Source organism: Copadichromis virginalis, linkage group LG14, assembly GCF_057382275.1.
Source record: "Copadichromis virginalis isolate Kocher_CV1m ecotype Utaka linkage group LG14, C_Virginalis_male_GT1.1, whole genome shotgun sequence".
In the NCBI taxonomy this organism is placed as follows: domain Eukaryota; kingdom Metazoa; phylum Chordata; class Actinopteri; order Cichliformes; family Cichlidae; genus Copadichromis; species Copadichromis virginalis.
The window spans coordinates 12,810,869-12,823,544 of NC_140631.1; the positions used below are offsets into that span (position 1 = coordinate 12,810,869).

Sequence of the window (12,676 nt, forward strand, 5' to 3'; positions counted from 1 at the left end):
ATATGTTAATATGTTTTGCTAATTGTTGTTGCTGCAAGAATAAAATGTGCTGTTTAATGAGCTGTAGCTAGAAAGCTAATTAGCTAACTATCCTGCAAACTGCTGTGCACTTTTCCCCAGCGACTCTCAGCTTGGTCACTTGTTTACTACGTTAAGGATCAGGACAGGATGTGTCTTCATGGTTTTAAATTAGATAAAGAAAAAAAATCATCTGGGTTCTTTTTGAAAAAGAACCCAGCTCAGCGACTGCATTGCTTTATGCAAACAGTGCCATAAGATGCCCCATCTAATTATAAGGAATCAGATGAATCAGATGAATTAATACCAATCTACTATCATGAAAACAGAGAATATAACATTCTTCCACTGGTATGAGTTCTTCCTCAAGGAAGAACACAGTACATACGTGTGCTGTCACTGCCAATAAAACACGCTATTTAATTTCAGCGGGATGCTTCAAATTGTATTTCAGCAATATGATTAGATTTTGAACTGCTCATATTTTTAATCTGATTTCCTTTGTTGGGCAACAAAATGAACACAGATGCATTGCCTTTTCTATCAAGAGTTAGAACAAGTCCCGCGACAAAAAAGCTTACAGGTCCTATCTCCTTCTGTCCCTATCCGAATACCCGCTGAGCACAAAATCTCCAACAGAAAGAGCAACAGAACAGAAATTACAAAAGCCTGATTAATGCAAACATCATCCCCAGATCAAACAAACCAAATAACCACTCAGTAGCTCTAATTCTATATACAGGCCTCAGGTGGCTCTGTGTGTGCCTGAACGTGTCAACTAACAGCTTTTCGCTATATGTTCATGTAGGCATGTGCGTGTTCTGCAAAGGTATGTCTGTGTGAGCAAGTGTATCTGAATGTGTGTATGTGCAGTATAAAGTGTATGTGTGTGTGAGCAAGTGTATCTGAATGTGTGTATGTGCAGTATAAAGTGTATGTGTGTGTGAGCAAGTGTGTATTCCCTCACTTAGTAAAAGTCCCACCTGGTGCCCCCTCCTGTTCAACTGGATGCAACAGAGACAATGTTAGAGTGAAGTCTGCTGTAACAATGCACAGATGGGATCTCTCTCTCTCTCACTCCCTCCCTCCCTCTCTCTCTCTCTGTCCCACTCTTTTCCTCTCGCACAGTGCGCCTAATGCGCCATTCTTCCTGGCTGTTCACATGTATCAGATTTGACATGCTCACTCGTTGTCTGCAAGGACAGAACAACCGGGGACCACTTTTCAGTCTCATCCTCATCCCTGAAAAGTCATTTGTGTTTCGGCAGAGTGTGTGGGAGGGCAGAGCAATCGAGGCAGGGAGAGAGAAATTTTGACTGTGAGCGAGAGTCACGGAGAGAAATAGAGAGTTGGTTAAAAAAAAGGAAAGAAACACAGAAATCGGGACAGCAGAAGAAAAGGTGATGCAGAGCAATAAAGCGGGCGCGAACGCAGTGAGCACAGCGAGGGCAGAGTGAAACCTAAAGAGGATATAGGTCACGATGCAAAGAGGAAGAGAAGCTGGACATTTTAGAACAATATGAATGAGCAAGAGAAAGTGTGCGGAAGCATAACACTGCTGAGAAAATGAGGCTCTAAGGGCACTGTACAAAAGAGGGACTAATAATGGAACTACAGAGGGCTGCTGCCTACAGCCTTTCCTGCAGGGAACAGGCAGCCAGTTAACATACATTTACTGAGAGCCAAAGTGTGTCACACCTAAATCTAACCTTGCACTACAGCAGGTCTCCTTCTTTTTTTGTCCTTACTGAACAGCTAAATGAAAGCAGTGGTTCATGTAAGCATGATGCTGATGACATAAGAGGACATAATGCATATGGTTCTTCTGCACACCTTCTAAAAACATTTGAATATCAAAGGAATAGTTGAGGTTATTACCACTTGATACCTGCTGTTATTTTAAGTCCTTCTGCTCACTTATGGTTATATTTTACCCACCATGGTTTTTGTGAGGGGTTTTTTCTTTACTTTTTCAGTAAGACCACCCCACTGAAAGCTTGCCTAATCAATCACAGTCCATGCGGTTACTTTTAATCAGATTTTCAGAGATCAGAGATATGTAGCTATATTTTAGATCTGGCTACAACAAGCGATGTCAGCATGTTCCAAGAATTGATTCCCAGAATGCATTAAATCGAAACCTGTCTTTACCATCCCGCTGCCTTTTGAAGGGTACTTTTTGATGATTCTGAGAGTACAGACATTAAACTGGAGAAAAAGCAGAAATACTGCAGCAATGTTTTACCCCAACAGCTAGTTTATGAATTACCTATGGCAGTGAAAAGCCCTGGGCATATTTAATGCAGGAGAATCTGTCCCTTTTTCATCTTTCTTTCTTTTTAAAAAAAAACCAACAACTTTTTTCCCCAATCTGTTTTCTTTCCCTTTCCAGAAATCTGCATTTTTCCCCGCATTATGAGAGTAACAGCCAGGATTATCAGGACAACAAGTACATGGTTTCAAGATGAGTTTATCAGCTCACCCTGACCACATTCCTCCAAAAAGAAGCATGTGAATTCATTGTGAAAGATAAGGGATCAAAGGGTTTTCACTCAACTATCACACTGCTTTCAGGAGAATAAAAACATTATTAAGGAAATATTCTTGCAAAAAGAAAGAGTGGCATGTACAGCAGCAAAAAGCTTTCAAATGGTGGTGAGTTTTCCATCTTTTCTAAACCACGTCATGTCTGAGATCTCTGAACCTTAAAAACGTAAAGGAAAGAAGTCGTTTCTGCAGGTTCAGTCAGCCAAGTGTCCAACAATCAATGCAGCAATTACGGCAGAGCCCAGAAAACCCACTGAGTGCAACACTATGCAATTTAGAAAATTATAATTTAGTGTATGAAATTATGCATAGTATATTTTTAGAGACTGCACAGTTATCTGATGTAGACAAACTGACTGGACCACCGTGCACTCAAAGCAGGTCACAGGATCGGCATCAACTCCCAGTGTGACACCAGCTGGTTCAGCCTCTGGGTTCATTCAAGTGCTGAAAGGTCATTTAGTCTTTGTTTAGATCAATTTAGAATCAATTTCAAATTCGTGATGCAAGGCCACTGTACTCCAGGGAGTACAGTTGAAAATACCGATGTACAGTCCTTGCTTCAGGACACACTCTTGTTAAAAAGTCTAGGACCCACTCACTCACAGGTCCTACTCATTTGTCACTGCTAGCAGCTTTTAAGCAAGCAGGTTTTGTGCCGTGTGAGAAAGATACGCTCTCATTGCATGATCATTATACATGTAACTACAGCTGCAATCAGAGCAGAGTCATAGCCTATAACTTTTGTGTGTGGTGAGTCTGTCAGATGCAGAGCAGCAGTTTGTAGGTGGTTTTGAAGAGACTGCTTGACAGCTTTATTGGGGTTTTGGCAGTATTAAAGTAGAGCATATGTAAGCACAAAGAATAAGACAATAGAAAACAAATGTTAAGGCCTAACATCTGCTGACACCAGGCTGAAATAAGCTATTACAAGAGCCAGTGTTTAGCGAATAGCCTGCTTAGCCCACCTAGCAGCACTTGTGCAACATGGAGGAAGGTAGCAAAACTTTATCTTTGCATTTGATTTCGATTGCAGTCTGTTGTAATTAAAGTCCTTGGGCACTTGCATTTGTGGCTTTCACTTACATTTATCTATGACTGAGATCTACTCAAACTCATGTATTGCCATGAATGAAACTAGCTATGATTTTTGCTCCATATTGCCTCGCCTTTCCTCAAACCACCCACTGCTGAATCTGTCAGCCTGCACTTTAAATGCAACTCCAACTACTATAAAGGAGCAGTGTGGTGTTTGTTCTTGCACTCTGCTAATCACTAATGCTCTGAAATCTCTCAGATAAGGAAGCTTGTTTTTAATGGATTCTGGTGGTTCAAAGAAGAAAAACTTGCTTTCCGAGAGCTGATTATCATAATAACATACCCTTTCAGTACACAACCCTCAATTTAATCATGACAGAAATCCACTTCAAGGAATTTAAAACTCTTAGGAAATTATTTTTAGCTAAGATGGCTATATACAAGACATGAACATAAACGTCCCCAAAGATTTTGTGATATAATAGGCGGAAACACGATAGGCCACACTTCCTCCAATCTTACAAAACAAAAGCCAAAATATGGCTGCCTTCTTGTACTGCATAGTCTTGAGTGGGCAATGGAAAACTGTCCTGTTCTTATACAATATGAGTGAAACAGGCCCACAATACTGAAAGAATACAAGACCACCTAAAACATCTGGATGGAATTGATTGGATGTTATTGGTCACTTGGTAGCTGAACAGATGATGCATTAAAAAGCCAATCGTAATATGACAGCTGATACAACTTTGCAAACTCAAGCAGACCCTGTATTTTATTGGGCTTCACAATAGCAATGTTTATAATTCTTTAACAATTCAATTTTTCCCCTGAAATGCTCATATTTGGATCCTCTCGCTATCATTCCAGTTCACTTTAAACAGTTGTAGTTTGACTGGAACATGTTGATGTACAAATGTCTTTAGCCACGTTAATTTCTTTTGATTTTTCTTTTCTCTGAGTGAGACTTTTTTTGTCATTTTTAAAGTGGTCGTAAGGCTGAGGTGAATCATTTAAAATTTAAAAAAGCACCAAAACTGAGGAATGAGCCCGTGTTGTCTCTATACATTATAGACAACTTCGCGCTTACTGAAAGCCTGTCAGAAAAACACATTATGTTCCCATTTCTTTGAAGCTATAAAAACTAACAATAACACTGTTTCACAGACATAAATTGAATTTTTACACCAAAAATATATTCTCAAAGAGATATTAGCCAAAAACTTGGCACTGTCTCAGGGTAAGAGTGGCTGCAAATGAACCATTTTTAAAGTAGGGAAACAGGTAGAAATGGAACTGACAGTCGGTAGCAACAGGTCTTATGGTCTTATGAATCAAATCTGAAATTTTAGGTTCAAATCAACATGTGCAGAAGAGCTCAGGAGAGGAGTGTGACAATGAGTGTCTAAAGCCATCTGTAAAACACGGTGGAGGCACTGTCATGGTTTGGAGCTTGGGGGAATGATGAACACATAAAAGTACCAACAGATTTTGATCCACTATGCAATACTGTCTGGAAAGAATGTGATTGACGGCACTCGAATTTCTCCACATGACAATGATCCCAAACACACGAGCTGTGTGGAGCATACCTGGATAAAAACAACACTCAGGTAAACTATCAGTCATGGATTGGTCTCCCCACAGCCTACACCTCAACATTATTGAAGCAGTGTGTAAGGTTTTCTTGGTGGAACAGAACAAAAGGCACCCAACATCCAAAAGGGAGCTTTGAGCATGCTTCAGGATCCTGGAGAAGTATTCCTGAAGACTACTTAAAGGATTGACAAGATGGCTTGGCTAAGGGAGTTCAAGAATAAAGGTGGTGCTAACACAAATTGACTTTCAAGCTTGTTAGAACTGTACAAACTCTGTTTTTGCCTTATATACTGTGTTTCCATTTATGTGTTATATGTATTGCTGCACTATGTTCTATTTTCTTAGCAAAATCTAAAGAAATTGGAGATGGCTCAAGACTTTGCACAGTAACATACTTCAGATTTGTCTATAAGCCATAATGTTGCAGCTCTATTAATTTCTTTGTTTTTTCCTAAGGTCACCGTTTATATTGTTTTACTGTAAAAGAAAAGATAGTAATGTGGGTTTAAAAAAGCAAAACATATTAGTTATTGGTCTTTTATGTGTTTTGAAAAATTGAACTCTACACAATAAAAAGTGGGGGTTAACAGAGTTTTAACAAACCTTTTTTAAATTTATTTCTGAGTTGGTGCAACTCAGCAAGTCACAGGGCTATTCACAAATTCAGCCTATACAGCAGAGTGAGAGTCTACCTAATGAATCTAAGAGACAATCTGATGGTCCGCGACTGGGAGATTTGGGATTGGTGGAACAAACTGATGGAGTCATTACCGTCCAAGGGAAACCTTGATCCTTTGGGATCAACTGTAATTTATTTGCCAGGGGAATAAGAGGGCCCAAGCACAAACAGCCTGCCTGTTAGTGCACACCTGTGGGAGTAATGTGTGCACGGGAGCATTTCCTTTTGCCATTGATCTGAGCTCATAAAAACTTACAATGATGAACACAGCAGCTATTCTTGGTAATACCAGAGATCAACTGAACGACCATCAGGCAGCCACTGACTGAAAGCTGCAATATATCATACACACACACACACACACACACACACACACACACACACAAAAGGAAGTAAATGGTGTGGGAGAGCTTGTGTAAATTATAAGACAATTAATATGAATTGTTAGAAACATGAAAAGTTTAAAACTTGGACCGCACAATTTTTAAGAGGTACAAAGAGCCTACCATGGAAAAGAGGATGAATGAGTAAGCGTTTTATTTTTTAGGGGGTTTTGTGATACTGATGTGGCATCAAGGAGGGGTTTTTTCAAGAGCCTACAAAGACACAATACTTATTCTGTTAAATCAAAGTCTATGGAAAGCCCCAATTTGTGCCTGCAGTTTCGCTGACTGGCATGCATGACTTTGCTCACATTTGCTGGATTTAAGAGACCGATTTTTCCCCCCACTTTTGTTGTACATGCAGAGCTTTTGAAACAGCAATTAAGTAAATTTACAGCAGTTCTGACTCGTGAGTAAACATGAGTTTACTTGATATCTTTAAAAAGAAATTGTAAAAGTGGTCATGCAGCGCAGTATCTACATGTTCCAAACAACTCCCGAGCAACTTATTTAACGAGCGAGTCAGGAGCCCTGTCAAAACCTCAAGAGCCAGCAAAGCAAAACTGCTCGTGTCGTAGCGCCCTGAAGGAGAGGATCGCCAGGGTGCCGCGACAAGAGGAAGACATCCGCCTTAAATATGTATAAGCCTCGGGTTCACCCACACACTCGAAAGGAAAATCAAGCTAAAAGACGCTCTCATCCCAATGCCTCAACCTGCCACAGTGTGTTACAGACGAAGGCGCCGTACACATAGAGCATGTAAATTAAATTTTGTTCTGCTGTTTAGTCATGAATTACTTTGTGTCTTTTTTTTCCAGCTTTTTCAAATGATATCACCTCCTCTGCACCTGTAAACCAACAAAAAAAAGCCCCATTGCAAGACTGTAGTGATTCATTTCCATCTTTGAGTCACGAAGCCGACTTGCCTTTTCAAAGACTCATAAACTAACATCAGCTGTCACAATGGCGCGATTGTCGCACTTCATCCACGATTATCTCTTTGCTCAGAGCAACGATCTTGTGGCTGGAGATGAATCTGGCCACTGTTTCAAGTGCTGCAAGGTGTCATAAAGTAAAAGTCAAAAAGCTTTAGTCACACACTTTCTCTGCTTACATATGAACTTAACCTATTATTTTTTTCATGTAATAAATGGCAAACACAAATCTAAAGCAAGTTTGACAACGGCACTGACCACAAGCTGAGCTTCTGGTTTATTAAGTGACACGCAATTTCCCCGACACTCCGTTTCGCCATCTAACCCAAATGCAACAAAAAGCCCCACTGATCGCAGTACTGCATTAAGAGCATCACCCTGCTTTACTACATCCTCGTGATTTCCTCATTTGCCACTGTGATTAGAGGTACAACCAACTCCAAAACCTCAAAGCTCCAAACCCCCAAATCTCTGTGAAGTGACCACATCAGATGTTTGCCCCAGATGCTTGGCCAACTGCCGTGCAAGCAAGAGGCAGCCTGTGGATTCTTTGGGGGCCTAGTTTAATGTGTGCTTAAGAGACCAAGGGACCGGGCAAATGCTGCTCTCTCTCTCCTCCAAATATCTGCCCATCATTTATTCATTCACACTCCCAGGATGGCCGCGGCTGCCATCATCTGAGGACCACGTCGTCTGAAGTTCCCTGCGCCTCTGTCGCTCAAGCGGCCACGTACACGCACGCACATGCACTTTGCGAGCGGTCCCGGAGGTCTTTTAATTTTTTGAGAGGCTATTTTTAGCGGGAAAAATAATCGAGGTGGAAAGTTCCATCTGTCCAACACTCTTGTTCCAGCTGCTCCTTTTTAGCAGCAGGCAGAAGAGGAGAGGGGGTGAAAAAAAATCTCTACTTAACGGCTGAAACTGACACAAACTGCTTTTTTTTTTTTTAATCTGCATCAGCAGCAAGAGAGGTGTTCTCTAAGTTAGTACCTGACCAACTAAGCGGGAAACTCTCGGCACCCCTACATGTTCTTTACTCTGCTACTGGCATAACATCTCAGGGACTACTTGCCGCTCTCCTCTCTCTCATTGGCTTTAACTAGCAGACAAATAGCCTAACAAAATAAAACGGTGACAATTTGAAGCGGCAAAAAAAGGCATTCTGGTAAATATGCAGTTGTTTCTCACTGGACCTGATGGTCATTGAAATATACTGTAATTACTGATGAAAATAAAAGATGATAATATTGCGACTGAGTCCAAAAGAGGAAAGGATCCAAATATAGCACTGAAGGAACCAGGAAGAACATGCCAAACTTTACTACTGGGCTTTCAGAGCATGGGCATGATGGCAGTCAGCAATGAAAAGACAACACAAGGGTGCAGGCAAACCAAAAACACAAAAATCACTTTTAAGGAACACAACACTCCAATCTGGCGATTTGGGAGAACTACATAGGAGGTTTTTATACTTGGAGGAATAATGAGTGGACCAGAAACAGGTGATACAGAAGACTGGCAGGAAAAAGAACAAGGCCTACAAGATGAGACTGGAAATGACTTGAGCAATAAGTATAACAATAACCCAAAATCAAAAAAGATATCATTGTTTAGCACACTTTTCTTCATCCAGACAGGTTGTTGTCTTATGGTCTGCAGATCTGGTGAGTACTCCTGCTGGAAGTAGATGAAATCTAATTTCTGGGACGGATTGAGTTGGAAAGTGGACTTGCAAACATGACAAAACGCAGCAACCGACACGACAGATAAACCAGACTCACTGTGTAACTTTGATGCCGCCACTTTCAGCAGAGCCTCAAGAGGTTAACAAGCTCACAGAGCGAGCAGGAAGGAGAATTGGTCTAAGTTCTGCTTTGAAGCAGGCACGAACGCCCTGAATGCCAATGAGCTCTGAGAAACAGACCATGTTGTCTCTTTTTAACGCTTATTCTCACTGAACTCTTCGGTCCAAACCTGAAGACAACGGGCTAATCTGAGCGCTTCTGTGTATTCAAACTTGAAGGATTCTATAGGAAGCGTTACGCAGGCGAGTAAACCAAACAAAAGCAATTGAAAAGTTCAGAGCCACCAGCTCCGCTCGAATTCAATTTGCTGAATTGACTGAACCTCGGGATCTGTCCCTGCTACGCCCTTGAGGGCTGTTCTGGGTGTATCTTTAAATCAGGGCACGGTAACAGAGCGGCCCTGTGTTGGTATCACCACGGGTGTTCATTGTGACAACAGCTGAACTAATCTGTTTATCAGCATAGAGTCTCCACTGTTCATTCTTCTAACTTTTAGAAACTTTCTTCAAATGATCTCAGCACTGCAGATCCAGACGAACCCAACTTTTCTTGCGAGGCTGCTGTTGAGATGAATCCATTTCTAACTGAGAAGAGGGGATACAATATTTATGTGTAACTGGGGAGTGCTGATGGCTGAAGAGGACACGACATGTCCTCTAACTAATGCTGAAATACGAAGGGCCCTGCCACGAACTAGGCCATGATTGATGCCTGTCCGAGGAACTCATGAATTTTACTTCCTTCTGTTGCTTTTTCCTGCTTTTTAAAGCTTTTCCATTTTTCATGCTTTTCTGTGGACATCCTAAGGCACTTCTGAACAAAAAGTAGGGGTTTTTTGCCACACGTGTGAAGCAAAACTACAACAAACTAATATATATGTATAAAGTCTCATGTGTAATATCTTCAAAAACAATCTGATGTCTATTAAGACTGATCTCATCATCCTAGAGACTATGTTTGGCGTGAAAAAGTTGAGGTCAACAAACACAGAAGCCACCATGAACAATACAGACTTTGCTGCATCAGAATTTATTTATAGCAACACTGGCAGCTCCCCAGCAAGACAGCAAAAGGAGAGAAGAAAGGCTGTCCTGCTTCTCTCTGAGCAAGTTGTCTTGTTACAGAGATGCTGAACTCACATCGGTCTTACTTAACCTAAAGTCAATGCAAAGCTGAGGTCTTTTGAGCCGGACAGACACATGGAGTGACCACAGTCCACGATGTACTATCATGGGCGTGTATGTATGTGTGTAACCCGAGTGAAGCTGACGAGAGGCCACGCATCCACTCACCGCAGAGGTACCCACAAGCCAAATAAGCAAGCAGCGGAGTAAAAACACCTGGGGAATCGGGCTAAATTGAATCTTGCACAACTCTTCGGTCCAAATTGACATGTCAGACTGGTGTGTGTGTGTGTGTGTGTGTGTGTGTGTGTGTGTGTGTGTGTTGCAAGGTTCAGTGCAAATGTTGCATGAAGCTCTGAGAGGAATCAGTCAATATTCAAGCATGTCTCTGCTCTGCTCTGACGTGTTTTTCAATAAAGATGTGGACCTCAGGTGAAAGGAAATTTTAATATGAGCACCATATCCATCCTTATTCAGTGGGGAAACATCATATCTGCAGCAATATATTTAGTCTATAAACGGCAGGCTGTTAATATTGTCTTTAATGTTAACTTAATCTTGTTTTTCATGAATTCCTTCGTCTCACCTAAAGCTTGAATAGGACGCACAAGGACTTGTTTTCAAATTTTTAAACTTTGGTTTATTTTATAGCAGCAAGTGTGACAAACTCACTAAACTTGCAGGCACTCTCGGCGAGAACACTGTTAAATTACTGCAGGGATAACAGCACCGCTGCGCTAAGAAGAAAGGGAAGGTAAACAAAAGCGCACACATATACATAACTGCTATTTGTGCACGCACACAATAAAATTCCCATCGGAGGGCTATAGGAACATCCAGTGATTTTCCTTTGGGGCTGCTCGCTCTCCTGTGAAGCCTGATCATCATACTCCTCGTTAATCGGGCGGATTACCAGCGCAACCCTCCACCGTCTGCTCCGTTTCTATTTTAAAACACAGACACTACTGTACCACGCTTTAAAGTGTATCAGTGGTCAAAAGAAGGGGCGGGTGTGGGGGGGGGAGAAGAAAATCAGACCTCGGGTTGTGTAAGGTGGCCACAAGGAAAACTAAGCAGTGCGCATATGGATAAGACGTGCACGGTCAAAAGTGCTCGGTGGGGATAGCGACTAGCAAAAGGCGGAAAAGTCTTTTTTTTATTTTTTTGTAATGCCGGGGATTTGTCAGCGTGATCCAAACACAAAGTATTAAGGAGGGCTGGGATCATATGGCTTTTGGAGAGGCAGAGCCCAAGAGACAATTCAATTCCAGGTTCCAAGGGTTCCAAGTCTGTTTTTATACCAGTTATAGACATATATGGTCATGGTGACTTATCCAAGTTACAAAAGAGCCACATTATTATTAGTAGTATTAGTATTAGTAGTAATAGTAGTAGTGGTATCATTAACCTACCAGGCGCTTTCAGTTTATAGTTGGCGCACAGACTACGTTTCCAAGTGTCATATAACTTACCCTCCATGCAGAAAATGACCATCCAGGCTATCCATAGATCTGAGTTATGGAACTTCACCATGGCTGGTAACTGTTCAGTAGTAACTCACTTTCAATTTAAGACCACTGCCTCCTTTCTTTATGGAGGTCTCCGCTCACAGTTTCCTCAAAGAGAAGTAATTGTTCCTTATAACAACATGTAAGCGATATGGGGGCTTTTACGCAGCGCGCATTCTCCAAACGGTATCCACCAATCCACCTTTCTATCCAGCAGGCACTCTCTTCACTTCAGAGCTTGTTTTAAAAACTAACTAGCCTCCCTCCCGTTCTTTGGTAGCCGCTGGACACTCCAAGGCTATTTTCTTTCCCCGACCACTCCAATCAGTTTACGCACGCTTGGAGAAAAAAAAGAAAACGAAGAATCACTCTCCACCTGCTGATGTTCCAAAAGTCTGTCCACTCTCGCTGGAAGTAACTTACAAACACGACTGAAACTGACACTTTCCGCGCCCGCTCGGTGATTCTCTCCAACGCGTCTTGTTGCGCTCCATGGTTTTTCGTCTGTTCGGCTGCAGCTGAGCAGACCCGAGCGTAAGTCGGAAAGTGTGGGGGAAATGTCCCACTTCCGGTCGCTGTTTTTCAAAGCAAACGAAAGAAAAAAATCAAATGGGAGGTATTTGATAGAAAAAAATCTGAAAAAATTATAAAGTCAAATCGTTGTTAGATGGGGATAAAGGTCAGATGTGTCAGTACCTTCGATCATCCCTGAATTGCCTCACCGATCATCTTTACAATTCACTGCAGTCATGAGGTCGATACATATGAATACTGGTGGGTTAACATTTCATTTTTACTTTTCTAATTATCTTTCTTGCTTTTTGCTTTGAGGTGCTACTTAAGCATTAAAAATAGCCTCCCAACTTGAAATTTCACATTTTATTCCATTGCCATTTATCCAAACTAGTAAACAGGGACAGCAGAATCCAGCACCGTCAGGCTGGGCGACTACACGCCTAACCTCAGTTGGCTTTTATTTTGTAGGCAACACCCCACTCTGTCCGCGAGGGCCTGGCTGTGTCCGTGCGGCTTGACGGCGC

General features: G+C 41.7%; 1 protein-coding gene across 1 annotated transcript in view; it reads right to left on the reverse strand.

The window, feature by feature from the left end:
• The window catches only part of igsf11 (immunoglobulin superfamily member 11), a 121,476-nt gene extending 109,345 nt beyond the window's left edge, over positions 1-12,131 (reverse strand). Inside the window, exon 1 of the mRNA XM_085479345.1 lies at positions 11,601-12,131. Within this exon, the coding sequence (XP_085335471.1) occupies positions 11,601-11,661 (61 nt within the window). The 5' untranslated portion in view covers positions 11,662-12,131. The remainder of the gene's footprint in view (positions 1-11,600) is intronic.
• Between the last annotated feature and the right edge of the window lie 545 nt (positions 12,132-12,676).